The sequence below is a fragment of the Thrips palmi genome, unplaced genomic scaffold, assembly GCF_012932325.1.
Source record: "Thrips palmi isolate BJ-2018 unplaced genomic scaffold, TpBJ-2018v1 HiC_scaffold_5, whole genome shotgun sequence".
Classification (NCBI taxonomy): Eukaryota; Metazoa; Arthropoda; class Insecta; order Thysanoptera; family Thripidae; genus Thrips; species Thrips palmi.
Genome location: NW_023144632.1, coordinates 13106741 through 13122456, shown reverse-complemented (window position 1 = coordinate 13122456; position 15716 = coordinate 13106741). Strand labels below are relative to the sequence as shown.

The window sequence follows — 15716 nt, the reverse complement described above, 5'->3', positions numbered from 1 at the left end:
AGAACAATATGAAAATAAAAAACAACTAGATGATATTTAGAAAGAATTTGAGGGGCATAATATCATGCACAATTTTTTTTTTTTTTTTAATGCAGTCTATTGTGTAGTAGACATAGAGCTTCTTCAGCCTTCACACTATGTCATTTTTTAGAAGTACTTTTGATTCTGGACGAATAATTGATGTCGTAGCTTCATATGACGTTCTAGATGGCCTTTCCGTTTGAAACGCATAAAACACTGATTACATTGAAATTGGCGTTCTTGTCCACACTCTAATTTAAGATGCCTATTTAATGTTATCTTCCATTTGTACACTTTGCCACATGAAGGGCAAGGATAAGGCCCATCTATTGGTGTGTTTTCACAGTTGGAAGTACGGGTTGAAGGACATAATTCCCAAGAATTGGGAATTGATAAAATGCCTGAAAAATAACAAAAAGTAGTATTAATACAAAAAAATCACAACACCAGATATGGCAGGGACAAATGCAAAATCTTAATCTTTTTTTTTTTTAAGCAAAGCAACATGTTATAGCTTCAATGCACACTTAGATGAGGATAAGATTTTACACAAATGTTGAGGAAGAAATCGTACATACAATGTTTATTATTGATCAACACTGAACTGCACAGAACATGAATTGTAAAGCTACACAATTTCAATCAAAATATCGTTCAAAACATAAAAAAGCTATCGAAATAAAAAAAAAGATAAAAGCATCCACTTAACATAGTACCTTTTTATTTAATTCTCTGAGATAAAAATGCCGAACACTTTCACAAGTTAATTGACATTGTTATATTCACTTAACATAATGCCAAAGATCCCTATTTTACACCCAGTCCCAGTTTGTATTATTTATAGCAAGTATTAATCTTTGCGCACAGTTCAGCTCAAGCCCAAGATAAAACAGGTGCGCAGGAATTTTTTTTAGATTTTGTGAAGTCTAGAAGCATGACGCACCATATGGCCCTTTTGCTTGAAGCGCATGGGACACACTGGACACTGAAACTGGGGTTCCTTATTACACTCAAGTCTGACATGCCGATTTAGAGTAATCTTATGTTTGTAGGTCTTCCCACAATCAGGACAAATAAACGGTGACACAGTTGACACACCGCGATTACTTTTCTTTGGTACAATTGCTGATGCACCACTGCGACCAGCCAATGGAAGTGAAGGTGTTGAGGCCCAATCCATCCACAAGACGGAAGCTCCTGCAAAATGGGTTCTGTATTACATTACAAATCAAACAGACGACCACTAAGATAGATGTTTGCTAGATACTCAAAAAAAATAGCAAAACTAAAAAGTTGTTACTTAAATTGCAGTGAACCAAACTTTTTGAAAGATAACTTGCTCCAGATAGGATTGTACAGCAAAGTTCCAGTTTTATCATCAAAGGGGCGAAGTTTATTGTAAATTACATGGTAAAACAAGTAGTATTCACACCTTCAACTTGCCATCCACATCAAACATGCACGCAAATAAGAATGATCATCTTAAAAAAACACAGACATTACATGAAAAGAAACACACATGAAAATTAACGAATAAATACATGGATATCAAAAGAAACAAGAGGAAATGCTTAATACTAACCACTTTGATAAAGAAAATACCCCCCCCCCCACACAACACACACCAAAAAAAAGTTTTGTCTTTGGTTTCTTTATTTATTTTATAACCCTGACTGGGTAACAGTCTAATGTTTTTCTACCACACTAACATTAATTTAAGTAAAAGCACTGTTGAAAGGTTCCAAACAAAATTCTCCTCATGACTTCAACACTACACCATGAAAGAAGGCGTCCTTCTTTCATGACTACACACAGACACAGACCCCCCCCCCCCCCCAAAAAAAAAAAAAAAAAAAAAAATCACACACACACTCTGACACTCACACAAAGGGAGAAAATACTTTGACTAGGAACACTTAAGCAACTATTTACAGCACAGAGGAATGTGGTGTTTGAGTTACAAGTAAATCTTCTAAATCAACCTGCAGAAAAAAATTATGAAACAGTTCACTTCATGGAAAGAAAATGATGACTATTAAACACTTTGGTTCAGGTCCATAACAATAAGCTATTCATGTGAGTCTCAAAGTTCTTTGGTGCAGGTACAACAAACAAATACCACATGGTGTTTGCATACAGAAACAGTAATTTGCAATTTCAAAAAATTACAGGAACAACTCAAAGTATGATGACATAAAAGAGAGAGAACAATTGTACACAATTGCAGAAAAAAAAAACTTTACCTGTAGATAACAAGAGTTACAGAACAGTAAAAGATAAGTTGAGTGGAAATGCCCTTAAGATTACCAAAAACTCAATCAAGATAGACACAAGAAAAGGCCCAGTAAAGCAAATTTTGCACACAGAGTTAAAAAATATAAGAAATCTATATTCAGCTGAGTATAGGGCACACAGTCGTCTGATTTATTAAGTTGTTGGCAGTACTCTCTTTCTCAGTACAATCCGAAAAGACCGTTTATTAGTTATATCAAAAATAATTTCTCTCAAAATAGAATAATATAAAAATAGATGGAAAAAAATTTCAACAAATTTTAGCAAAAAATATTATGGTTTCCATTCCTTTCTCAAGATACAAAAGTACTTTTAGGTATAGTGTAAAAATATTATATTTGAAGTTTCACTTTGGATCCAACAAACCCTAAAATATCAAGAGGACAATTGGGATGCAGTCTTGTAGCATGTCGAAATACATGGCACTTTTGCTTAAACTTTTGTGGACAAAACGGGCATTGGAACTGGGGCTCCTTATTGCATTCAAACTTGGAATGGCGCAACAGATTCCTTTTAAGTCCATACATTTTTCCACAATCAGGGCATTTAAAAGAGTGCTGAAGAAGTGTTTTATCTTTCTTGTAACCTTCATTGATTGTCAAATTCAGTCCATTGTTTGCCAGTTGACTCGCAGCTAACAAGATTTTACTCTGTGTGGCAACAGCAGATGCAGCAGTTTTGAAGAAACCAGTGGAATGTGGCACATGAAATAGATGGTTTGGATCTGTAAAAGAGAACACAAGTTAGATGGAAATAGTAACAGACACACTTCCTACTGATGCCAGTTACCCTACACTTTGATACAGCAATTATGTGAGAGACAACACCATGAAGGAAAAAAATACTTTCAGGTATTCCTTATCTTGAAGGCATTTAATGAAATCACTAGGCAAATCAGAACAGAACAACCACTTTCCTTAAGATAAGAGCCAAATTTATCCCAAATGGAAACGTACACATTATTAAGCAAGAAATTTCTTCACACTTCTTTAAAAGATTTTGACTTTACAAAAAACAACTTATCTTCCTAATACTAACATTCTAAAGTAGGTATGACATGTCTACAGTTTCATTGTTCAATTTCCTTAGCTGAGGATTCTCAACATTTAAAATGTGGGTTTTCAAATGACTCTTCTGTTTGAATTTCTTTGAACACAAAGGGCACTGAAACTGGGGCTCTTTGTTACACTCTAAACGTAAATGTCTCATTAAAGTCTTTTTCAAATAATAACGTTTCTGACACTGGTGGCATTCAAAGGGCTTGTCCATGGAAAATCTTGATCGAATACGTTCGACCCCTTGGCTTAGGGGATTAGAGACCAATTCTCCTTGACTGCCCACTTGATTAAATAGATGTTCTGGAAAGAGACAAAAGGTATAAGTACAGTGAGGGAAATAATAACTTTATAACTGAAAATACGCCTGCAAATCACAAAAGCCTTTTGTTTTCCAGTGGTGGAATTTTAATGGTTTAGGGACATTTATTCTAGGTTCACACATAGAGAGACAAGTCATGACAACAAGAGAAAGTACAAAAAAGTACTGGAAGTTTTATTCAAGTTTTCCACAATCCACTGCAAAGTTACAGATATAAAACTGACATTTCCTTTATCAAAATCAACTCCACTCCTTTAAAAGAAAAAGAGAAAACAAAATTCTTGGGAAAGGGACAGTAAAAAAGTGAACTTCAACACTCACAGAACATTACAAGAAATTATCACTTTCCACAAACTTTTGATGACAAATGTGTCATCAAATGAATTTTTTGACGAAATTTCCTCCCACAAAGAGGACATGAAAACTTTGGATCAACATTACATTCCATTTGCACATGGCGCCACAGCGATTTTTTGAGAACATATCGTTTACCACAAATACTACAGACAAAGGGTCGTCCGCTTTCAGGAATGGGATTCTTTGCATGTCTGCCTCTTGGTTTGGGTTGAGGAGAAATGAAGCTTGATGATTGTGGTATAACTGCAGCATCACTGCTAGTGCATGAAACACTAAATCCAATCACTTCAGCAGAGCAGAGCAAATCTGAATCTGAAAGGACACAGGAATTAATATCAGTAAACTACGTAGAGCAAGCACCAAATCAGTCTTTCTTAGGTTTGGTCTTATGGTTACTCTGAATTGGAACGAGGGGAAGGGGGTAAGGGAAGTGGGTGAAAGAGAAAAGAGTTGACAGAGTGAGAAGGCTTGGTGGCTTTGCTGGGATTGATAATAGAATAACTTGCACAAATGACAAATATGGGCAGGTGAAAAATTACTTTAATGATACTTTTACATGGTATTACAATACTTATACAAAATTCAACTGAATGATTCTATCACAAAGTTCTAATGAAACTGAAACAGACTCAGATAGACACATAATAATAAAAACAATGATGATTCAAAATACAAAGTTTAGTCACATAAAAGGGGCAACTTTACATGATCAGATGGCTATAATCAAAACAACCTGGAAAAGCGATTGCTGAAAAGGGATTGCCTGTTTCCTGAACAGGGATACTATGTTACATATACATCACTGCCGATGAAATGGCCTGAAATAAAACAACAGCATGCACATGAAGAAGCATAGAACGATGAGACAACCCGTTCTCAAACTAGAAACCATCAAAACAAACACTTGTCTCTGGTGCCCACAAAATCTGACACATCTTAAGAGCAAGCACTAAAGAGGGGTCCCAGGGCCTGGAAGACAAAAGAACAATAGGAGACACACTAGTCATACATTTAGGGCTCCTAGAAACAAAGTTCTTGCTGTCTGATGGTTTCAAGAATGATAAAGATTGTGCTTTGACTCACCGGACCGGGACCAGCACGGGCAGACAGCAAACCTCCGTTCAATGTTGGGAGCACTCGATGAATATCCAAGTAAAGAGCACTTTTCCAACACTTTCAAACGATGGCACAAAAACACCACTGATTTTACCAGCAATGTCAGTCCAAGTGGTGACCAGTCCATGGAAAAATTGAGTGACGGAAAACCGTCGGTACGTCGGCTGGCGCGACGGGAGAAACGTAAACACAGTCCACATCGCTAAAACACTGCACTGCTTCTCAAATACAGGAATAAGTCACGCACCACTCATGGACGCACCACAAATCTTCCATGAATTCGCTGCACAGACCCAATCCGCCACAAGACACACGCGAACACTGGAGAAAGTTTGGTTAGAGTGTCACTTATGTTTCTAGCCTCTACATAAGCCTAAACCACATCAAGGCACATTCGCTCTCGAGCCACAACACACGCGCAACGACCGCACTTAGCAGTAACTCCGCCACGTTTCCGAGATAGTGATGGGGCCATACACCGCGCGAATTAAGGCACCTTTCGCGTATTTTGACACTATCCTAGATCAAAACAAACCGTAATAGCGAACGGACGGCAGCCATGCCTGTTTGGGAACTGAAACAATTGAAGCTCCCAGCAGGCAACGCGGTGGGTAGCGAGCGCGTTTTGGCTACTTTCGCGCCGTTTATACAAACGATGGGTTTGCTATTTTCTTTTCGGAATTTTAATGTTATGATGTTCATGTCAGTCCATTCAGGCAGAACAGTAAAAACATGGAGAGACACCGTGTGTCTATGGTAGGCACAAACAGTGTATCACGGGAATTAATGACGAACTCCTTCGCTCCCTTCCGCTGCCCGCTCATCCCCCATGGTTTCGGCTGGTTTCGGGCTGGGGTCACACAGTGGGCCAGAAGACCGGTGGAGGCAGACAAAACTCTAGACGCGTTTTGAGCTCCAGAGTCGCTAAACAGGACTCGGACCGAACGTGTGGCCCCACCAATGGATTCCTCGTTCGGAGAGCAATCCATTGGTGGGGTCACACACTCGGTTCGAGTCCCATATAGAGACTCTGGAGCTCAAAAAACGTCTAGAGTTTTGTCCGCCTCCACCGGTCTTCTGGCCCACTGTGGGTCGCTGGGGTGGGAAGGGTGGGACGGTCGTCCGGTTCGGAGTGTAGATGCTCGAGGGGTGCGGCCGAGGGGTGAGCCAGAAGCCCGAGGGCGAAGGGGAGGAGGTGGGGGGGGGGGAGGCAGCTATCCGAGGGGAGGGACGGAGGGACGGGCCACCCGACCCTTCCTGTACATTCCTCCGAACCGAATTCACGACATGAAATTTGGAAGTGTAAATCATTGTGTTAGTTGGTTGAAGTATGAGCAATGAGCAATCAATCGGGGCTCGAGTTTCAAAGTTTCAATTCCTATTTTTCCTTGTTGAAAGAGCGGTTTGCCAGTTTGCCAATGTGTCCACTGTCGCCACTGGGAGCACAGAGGACTGACTGTACTTTACTTAATTTGTGTAACTCCTTCATCATGCATCAACACTGGCGGGTGGTTCCTAGAGAACCAGCTGGCCACAAGTCACGCGTATCTGAGTACGCGTTAGTGTCAGGGCCGTTGCCGTTTGGCAAGTCTTTGCCGAGTGGCACTTCCCCGTCTGAGTGGAGCTAAGTGGAGCGAGTGGAGTGGATGCAGGGCTGTGCTGTGGCGCGCGACACTCATGTCCGAAAACGCATTTTTCGACAGGCAAGTTAATGGATACCGCATCCGGTTCTGGCCAATTATCCCACATGATCGGATGATGTAGCAAAAGTAAACTACTTGCCAATGTGTCAAAAAGCAAAAAGTAAACAAATACATAAATACAGAAAACGAACATTGCCAACTGAAATCTGTCGGCATGAAATTCCACTGGTGGCAAGACAAACACGGGTTATTTTGACTTAATTAAGAATTAAATAGCATTTGAAAACGCACGAATTTATCTTGAGGTATCTATCAATTCATTTTAAAATTTATCTCACCTTGTAAGCGAGAAAACAGAGCGCGAAGTCAACTTCATAGTTGTTTTATCTTTTGTATGTTGGTACGGGAAGTGGCAGCTGCGCTGCTTGCTGTGCTTCTGAAGGCTTCGCTTGTTGTTTGTCTTTTGTATCGCGTCGAGGTTAGAAATTATTTCAAGTATTGTTCAAAGTGTCCGTGAAACGCGATTATCGTTCGTCTCAGTTTATGTTGCAAGTACGGACGTGTGAATCCATCCTAGCGTGGCTTGGAAACCTACGTTCAAATGGAAAGAAGTGGATGAATACAACATTGAGATTCGAGTCTCTGTTGGAAGTTTGTTCATTGTATTAACTATCAGGTGTTTGGTCTTGAAATAGATGTAATTCATCCAGAAATTTTTCAAATGATGTGTTTTCATTTCATTTACTCTTGTGTTTTAACTCTGAAATTTCAAGAGAACCCTGCACAAGTACTATTGTTCGGAGTGGTGTTGTGGTTATGGGGCATTGTGTACTAGATGATGCCTTGTAGTTTGTGTTGTACTATCGCGACTATTATATTAAAATGTGACGTAAATACTTGTGTAATTATTTTTTCGCGATGATAGTAAGTACTGACCTTTAAGTCTCTCTTCTAGGTTTTAAGGCATGTGCATGCTAGACGTATGAAGGGCCTGACCGATGGTGAGGTATTCAGAAGGGATGACACCTATTTCTTTGTCTTTTCAACAGATCGTTTACAACCGACATGTCAACCAGCGAAAGCCACCCAGTGGAGAACCTTTGGTCCAGCAAAGTCGCATAGAAAACAGCCTGTTCCAGTATCATCTAATTCAGGTACGAGTGTGAAGCCTGAAACAATAGGAGATTATGGAAAGGAGAGACAGGCAGCTGATGTTTTATCATTCTTGTCCAATGGATCACCTTCTAAAGAGGCTTTTGATCAAAGATATGCTGAAGATTATTGGTCATCTGTAGATAATAATTCTGTAGAACAGGAGACTGATGACCAATTTGATTGGGCTCCAGCACCTGGGAAAAATAAGTCATTTGTTCGATCTCCCTATGAAGGTCCAGGCGCCTTTCCTTGTGACATATGTGGTAAAGTGTATAAATGGCGTCGCACATTACAAAATCACAAAAAACTAGAATGTGGAAAGGAACCTCAATTTAAATGCCCATTTTGTCCTTTGCGCTCTAAGAGGAAAGGTAATTTATCATCTCATATGAAAACTGTTCATGGTACTGATGCGATTATTTAAAACTGTCTCCCCTTAACAGATGTTATGACGTATGCGATTATGTTTTAATTTTGTCAGTTAGTTTATCTAGTCTATTGCCACCTTTCCTTGAGTGTTAATTTACTGATAAGAGTAGTCTTTGTCATTGGAGCTGCCATTTGCTGAGGATACTGTGCCATAATTTGTCATTTCTATTTCCTTTGAAAGCCTTTATATTATGTGAATTGCTATTAGTCTCTTAATTTGATTTTGAACAGTGAGGCTTTCTAGCTATTGTTAATCATGATTCATATTTTCCACTAACATTTCAAGAGGGTATCTCTGGTTCCAGACAAATTTAAAAGTATTCTTAGGGTCTGTGCTATGAACAAATTTCTGTTTCATTGTCTTATCCTAGTAGTCTTGTGTTTGCCCATCCTTTTCTATCATTGGTGCTAAAATGTGTAAATGGTGTGTACAGTATTTATTTGTAATGTGACTTTTGATATTTTTTATGCATGTCCATTGATTCAATTTTACATTTCATCTTTTTCACCAATAAATTGTGTCTTTTTTTTTAACCATTTTTGTTTTCTATTCTCTACATTTATTTCCAAACAAGTGATTCTAAAGCCACCAAACTTACAGTTTTGCAAACTGCAAATTTACTTAAGGTCCACAGGAGTTGTAGCTGAAGGAACCAACTTTTACTGACTTGAACCAAGGTATGACGGTGTCTGGTGGTTTGTGTAGTACTTCCTTTGGTAAGTGGGCTATGATTTCTCTCATCACCGCATTGCCAGGTTGGGAGAGTTCTAACGGGAGCGCTATGTTTGCAGATGCAGTGGTGTCGCACAGGGAAGACTGAACCCTGGGCCGAGCTGCTGTGTTCCGGGCTTGAGGCTCCCGAGCCCCCGCCCACCATCGCCAACCCTGGAACCTGGAACTGGTGTTCGCGCGTCGGTCAGGGCGTCGCGCTCCAGCCAGGGTCCCGAGGGTTTCGGCCGACTCCAGCCTCGCCCGCTTCTCGTGCTCGGTCGGCCCGGAAAGCGACAGGGCTTTCCGGCGCACCGCGAGCGTCGTCCAGGGGCGAGGCTGTAGCGACTGTGGTGGCGGCCGGGCGGGGGCCTGCAGGCCTGCAGGGGCGAGGCACCGTGGGGTGCATGCTGCTGAGCGGACTCTCACCACCACGATGCTAACATGATTTTCCTTTACAGAGCTGTCGCGCTTCTGGCAGAACCAGTTCCTCAAGGAGGCTCGTCGGGGCAGTTCAACCCCTAATGGCGCGGCCTCGCTGCCGCAGCTGCCGCCTCCCCCTCCGCCGCCGATGACGCCCCCCGCCGTGCCTGGCGCCCCCGTCAGGTCCCCACGGCCGCGGTCTGGGTCTCCGCGGTCCCCGCGCTCAGCCGACTGGGACAAGGTGCTGTGGCTGCCCGAGCTGATGCGCCGCCGGTCGCTGGACATGCGTGACGTGAAGGACGGGCCCAAGGACAGTGCCAAGGACCTGTCGCTGCCCAAGGCCGACGAGGACACGGTGGCGGCGGTGGCGCTGGACATGAGTGCCAGCATCCTGATCCAGCACGCCGACAACACGCTCAAGGAGGACGAGGACGACCAAGAACAGATGTTGGACGCGACACCCGGTGAGGGCCCGGGCGCCTTTCCCTGTCCGTCGTGCGGCAAGGTGTACCGCTGGAAGCGCACCCTGCGCAACCACCTGCGCTCCGAGTGCGGCAAGGAGCCGCAGTTCCAGTGCCCCTACTGCCACCTGCGCTCCAAGCGCAAGAGCAACATCTATGCGCACATCCGCGTCGTGCACCACAAGCCGAAGCTTGACCAAGTTTGACCAAGAGACAGGGCCGCCAGCTGCCGCGCCGCGCACGCCAAGAGCCCCGCCAAGAGCCCCGCCAAGAGCCCCGCCAAGAGCCCCGCTAAGAGCCTCGCCAAGACCCCCACTAAGAACCCCAAAGATGCCGGGGGAACCGCAACGCTGGGGCAGATCGCAGGGCCTGCTGGGCTTGGCGTGGGTGCCAGCCCAGGCCGTCCAAACCTCGCCGAGGATGTGGGCGGCGTCGTCACCCTGGCCGAGTTGGCCGCCCTGTTCACCCCTGGCCTCGCCCCCGGCAGTGCACGCAGCGACACGCTGTCACAGACAGGCGCGCGGCACGCTCCACTCTCCGGCGCCGTCGTGAACTCCGGGGCTTGTCTCACTCGTGGGGCGCTGGATAGAGATTTTTGGATGTAAATCTCTCTCTAGTCCTATTGCCCTATAGTGAACAATTTGCGAGAACTGCTCAATTTAAAAACATCCTTTGTGGTCATACATACATTATGATCCCATTGTAGATGACAGATGTGAATTCAACTTGTGGCATCCCCTTGTTGGATCTCATTATTTCTTTCCGTGTGTCGTATATGTGTGTGCATTAGTGTGATATAACATATTTTTATTGGTAAATAGTGCCTTGACTCGCTTGTGAGTGTTGCCAGTGGGTGCCAAAATCTCAGTATGTATTTTCATGATCTCAATCACTGTCATCCATTGCATTGAAGCCCTTACAGTCGAGTCAAGACGGGTGCCCCTTTTAGTTCATAAGCCCATATTTTCGAATTACTTAGAGACATGTGATGGAGTTTGCCCTTCAAGTTTGTCCTGTATAGTGCTGCTATGTATTGTGTATTACCTTTAATTTGGAGAGGAGTCAGAAAGTGATGTTTCAGTGTATGGAAATTTCAGATGGTAATGCATGTGTAAAAGTCGAGTCCTGTTGCATAAATTTATATATTTTTTATTGTAACATTTTTTTTCTTCTATGAAATTTTAATGTTTGCAACCTTTTTTCCTGCAGTTTTCAGTACTCAAAAAGGTGTTGCAATTAAGTCAAAAGATTTTGTTTTTATTTAATTTTTTCTGAAATTGTTGTTATTTTGAAGTGAAATGAACTGAACTGGGGATAACTTGTATATTGAGACTAAAGCATTAAATATTCAGGGGAAAGTGGTCAAACTGTGTGAACTTGGTATGAAAGGTTTGATTGCAATATATTTTGTAATTTTGTCATTGTAGTATTTTCTGTGGTATTTTATCCTCTTGACTGATGGAAGACATGTTGAGACTGGGAAATTTCTCATTGTAGTTTTGCTGACTTTGGTGAGCTTTCTCCTTGAAAGGTTTGTGCCAAAAGCGTGAAATTCGATTGTGCGTATGTGTTGAGTGTTTGAAAAGTGCCATTGACAGAAATTTTATTTCTAAAAGCTTACATGTTCTTCTGATTTTATATGAGGTCTTCTGCTTGCGCTACTTTGTGCAACTACCTACCATTTTGTGTGCAATTTTCTTTGTGTTAGTGTGTTTGTTTCTAAGTATTTAGGTGTAGGGTAGGTCTCAAAATGCATTGCTTACTCTTGCACAAAGGACTGTCTTACATGTGTTTTTTTTTTTTCATTTTTATTTTTTTGCCTTTCTGCGAAAAGGATAGAGTGATAAATATACATATATATATATGTATATACATATATATATATATATAGTATTTTTAATATGTCGCCTCTTGTCTGATACAATTGTAATTTTACATGGGGAACTTGTTATCTTTTTTATTGGAATATCCATTGTCATTTGTATTTTTCAGTGCTGAGTGCATGTTAGCGACCCAGTCATGCTAAAGCTCAATTATTTCTTTTCAGTTGTTGTTTGTTATTTAAAATATGAATGTGTGTTTTTTTTTGTGTGCTATATGTTTTTAATTATTTATATATGATATGAATCTTTTCCTGGGTGTTCCTTACATGCATGAAATTCATTCCAAAGTCTTCAATTATCAAACGCTTTCAGGCGGTTTTAAATACCTTTTGATCACCTTATTTATGTCAAGATGTGAGTTTGTTTTCCTTAGCTTTGACTATGGAACTAGTGTTCCATGTGAAACAATGGCGTCATGATCTCATTACGTCTCCAGAAGAGAGACATTGAACTCTTTTGCTGTGGGAGGCATTCTTGACAATCCTAACCAGTCACTTTTTAATGACTGCCATAGTTACTCAGGTTCTCTAAGTGTCAAGTCTAGTGTTGTGTGTACTTATGTGTTCCACCGAGTGCCATGTGTGTATTTATTTCTGCCATTCGTTTGCCATATTTTACTGAACTTTTTATCAGACTGACCTCTGGCCTTGTGTAGTAGTGTTCTGGAAGCCTGTAAGTTTTGAAATAGTACATAATAAAAATGTGTTTTAAGCAGCGCTCCGCTCCATATGTCATTGCCAATCATGTTAAACCCACTTTGTCTCAGCACGAACGTGCAGCTGTAATGTTAACAACTTTTTTGCACAGACTGTCAAGTGACTTAGTGCAGTGTTTTCATCTGACTGCCTCCCTCTTCCAGGCTCCAGATGGTGGCTGCCCCCGGCCGTGGGCGTGCTGGGCGGGCCGAGCGTGCCGGCCGCAGGGGCCGCAGGGGCCGCAGCAACGTCGGCCGGGGCCGGGGCCGGGACCCGCATGGACTTCCAGTGTGGGGCGTGCGGCCGCGGCTACATGCACAAGAAGACGCTGCTGCGGCACCAGCGGCTGGAGTGCGGCAAGGAGCCGTCGCTGCCATGCCCCTACTGCCCGCACCGCACCAAGTACCGCAGCAGCCTGCTCACGCACGTCCACAACCGCCACGGCGACATGCTGGCCGCCAGCGCCGCCAGCGGCTCGGCGCAAGACCTGTAGCGCGTAGCGCCTTGCCGCCCTTGTTTTGCTTTTAAATAAACAGAAAAAAAATCTATGCGGTTAAGTTGTTGACCCCGTTCTCTCCTTTCCCAGCCACCCTTTGTCTTCGGCCCGTGTCTTCAAGTGTCTCTTCTGTTTGCAGGTGGTTTGGTCGCTCAGGGGGCAGCAGGGGCGGGGGCCTTCCCCTGCGCCGGCTGCGGCAAGGTGTACACCTGGAAGAACAACCTGAACCGCCACGTTCGGTACGAGTGCGGCAAGGCGCCGGCCCTGCGCTGCCCGCACTGTGACTACTGCAGCAAGTACAGCCAGAACCTGAGGCGCCACATGACGCTGATGCACGGGTAGGCCCGCGTAGGGTCGAGTGTGCGGAAAAGGGTTTCTGTCTTTCCAGAACCGGACTGTTTTTGTGAGAAGGACCGCGAGCGGTTTGTTGAATGGACAATTGATTACCTCGTGCGCTGATGTGTTCTGTTCGGCCTGCAGGTACTCTGGCGCACCACATCAGCGAGGACACCAACACCAGCCTTGAGTTTCGTGGCGAGTTCTCGTGCCCGCGCTGCGGCAAGGACTACCGCTGGAAGCGCAACCTGACGCGCCACCTCTCCAAGGAGTGCGGCAAGGAGCCCGCCTTCCAGTGCCACTCGTGCGACTACCGCTCCAAGCACAAGCAGCACATGCTGCGCCACATCGCGAGCAGGCATGCCGAGCAAGACCCCTTGATGTGACAAATAAAGTGGATGTCTTTTTGAAGCGGTGCCTTTCTCTTCCTTCGCCCTGCACCACCGGCCCCCTCTCCCTGCGCACTGCTCGACTGCTATCTCTGACTTTGGACGTTTTCTGTTGCAGGCGAGGGTGCTACGTGGGCGTGGCCCGCCGCCCTTCCCGGCCCCAGCGCGAGCGCGCTGGCCGCGGCCGCAGGCTTGGTGCCTCCCTTGGCGGGGGCGTTGGCCGGGGCGCTGGCCGGGGCCGGAGTTGCCGCGGGCACCAGCCCGCCCAGCCCCTTCACGTGCCCCAACTGCGGCAAGGGCTACACGTACAAGGGCAACCTGAACCGGCACATCCGCGTTGAGTGCGGCAAGGAGCCCCAGCAGACGTGCCCCGTGTGCTTCAAGATGTTCAAGCACAAGAGCAACATGGAGATGCACCTCGAACGAGTGCACAAGCAGCAGCCGTAGCGGCGGTTCTAGCGGCAGCCGAGTGGACGGGGCCCGACCCTCAGTCTAGTGCCTGCCTGCCTGCCTAGCCGGCGGGTCCTTGCGGGCCACACTGTCCCGTTCCTTTCAATGTCGCTCTCTCCTTATTTCGGTCAATAAACGATTCTCGGACTAGCGAAATCTCTCGTTCCTTTCGTCGCCCGCTCGCTCTCGTTCTGTCGGTATTTCTGTTGCATGTGCCTGTCTAACCGATTGTTTTTGTTTGTACGCTCTGCAGCAGGCTGTGCAGCAGGCTGTGCTCCTCCACCGCGAACTCAGGACGGCGGTTACGTCTATCGCGCGCCCCGCGGCATCGGCCCCTACAAGTGCCCCCAGTGCGACAAGAAATACAACTCGCGCGGCAGCGTGTCGCGCCACCTCAACATCGAGTGTGGCAAGAAGGCCGGCGTGCCCTGCCCCTACTGCGACACCATGTTCAAGCACAAGAGCTCCGTAATCACGCACATCGCACGCAAGCACCCTTTCTAGGTGTGCCGTCGTCGCCGTCGTGCAAGTGGGAACCAGAGTCCCAGACCAAGGACACTAGTGGAACCTACTTGTACTACAGCTGAATTACTTCAAGTGGCTATAGTTTTGTGTGCTCATTGCCTAACTCAGTAAATCCTTATAGTAAATCTAGGGTCTTGTTGTGCTTTATTGGCGACATATATATACATATATATTTTTTCTTTGGTACTTTGTTAAGTTTGCAGTGCCTGATTGGAGACATAATTTTCGGATATTTTACATTAGAAAGACAACTGTATGTACCTTCTTGTACAAATTTAGATTTGCAAAATTGTTCTAACCATGTTGCAGTTATCAAATAAACTTAAATTTTCTTGAAACTTGGGTTGATTGCAGTCAATTTCTTGTGACCTTGACATTTATTTTGACGCCCCATTGCTTGAGTTTGTTTGCCTGAACTAACGCCTCTCCCTTTTGTTCCGCAGGGTACGCCTCCAACGGCCGCATAGCGTGCCAGCTGTGCGACAAGACGTTCAAGTGGAACTTCCACCTCCTGGCGCACACGCGCGAAGTTCACTGCCCGGTGCAGCCGTTCAAGTGCTCCCTCTGCCCGTACACGACCAAGCGCTCGCGCAACATGCCTCGCCACATGGAGACCAAGCACGGCGAGCAGCCGGAGAGCGGCCGAGCACGCGGACGACGCCGAGGGTCGCGCGGGGCCGACGTGCCAGCCGTGCCCCCGGAGCTGCTGCTCACCACCACCCTCGTCGAGATGAGCCAGTGAACGTGCGGTGCGCCACGCCCCCTGCCACGCCCCCCGGCCCAGAGTCTAACCGGAGTGGCGTGCTGTGCTTGCAGGACTGGAGGGGCTCGCCGGGCTCGCCGCTCTGCCCGCCGCCATGAGGGCCGCGTCGTGGACGGGGTCCGGGACGGGGTCCGGGACGGGGTCCGGGCGCATGCCGGGACGCTACCCATGCCCCCAGTGCGGCAGGGTGTACCGC

At 45.3% G+C, this 15716-nt stretch overlaps 4 protein-coding genes across 8 annotated transcripts in view; 2 read left to right on the top strand and 2 right to left on the bottom strand.

Annotated features, from left to right (window-relative positions):
* LOC117650386 (zinc finger protein Xfin-like) overlaps positions 1 to 15716 on the bottom strand; it is a 103682-nt gene that overhangs the window by 36107 nt on the left and 51859 nt on the right. The window lies entirely within an intron of this gene.
* The window catches only part of LOC117650389 (longitudinals lacking protein-like), a 94867-nt gene that overhangs the window by 76752 nt on the left and 2399 nt on the right, over positions 1 to 15716 (top strand). Inside the window, exons 5-6 of one of the 3 annotated variants that reach the window (XM_034393783.1) lie at positions 7856 to 7960; positions 9561 to 12586. The exons of the other annotated variants lie outside the window; for them this stretch is intronic. Of the exons in view, the coding sequence (XP_034249674.1) occupies positions 7856 to 7960; positions 9561 to 10189 (734 nt within the window). The 3' untranslated portion in view covers positions 10190 to 12586. Of the gene's footprint in view, positions 1 to 7855; positions 7961 to 9560; positions 12587 to 15716 lie in introns of those variants that run through there. 3 annotated transcript variants of the gene reach the window in all.
* LOC117650406 (longitudinals lacking protein-like) lies at positions 206 to 5727 on the bottom strand. Of its 3 annotated transcripts, none has more exons than XM_034393825.1 (3): positions 5131 to 5727; positions 965 to 1218; positions 206 to 422 (listed from the first exon to the last, which is right to left on the bottom strand). In XM_034393825.1, exons 1-3 carry the CDS (start codon positions 5288 to 5290, stop codon positions 348 to 350), a joined length of 489 nt encoding a protein of 162 aa, XP_034249716.1. In that variant the 5' UTR covers positions 5291 to 5727; the 3' UTR covers positions 206 to 347. The 3 variants fall into 3 exon arrangements, with proteins under 3 accessions (XP_034249716.1, XP_034249718.1, XP_034249717.1); XM_034393827.1 differs by lacking the exon at positions 5131 to 5727 and adding an exon at positions 1343 to 2650; XM_034393826.1 differs by lacking the exons at positions 206 to 422; positions 965 to 1218 and adding an exon at positions 3168 to 3671.
* On the top strand, positions 12861 to 13801 carry LOC117650417 (longitudinals lacking protein, isoforms A/B/D/L-like). Its single transcript, XM_034393840.1, has one exon. The coding sequence runs from the start codon at positions 13516 to 13518 to the stop codon at positions 13777 to 13779; it is 264 nt and encodes an 87-aa protein (XP_034249731.1). The 5' UTR covers positions 12861 to 13515; the 3' UTR covers positions 13780 to 13801.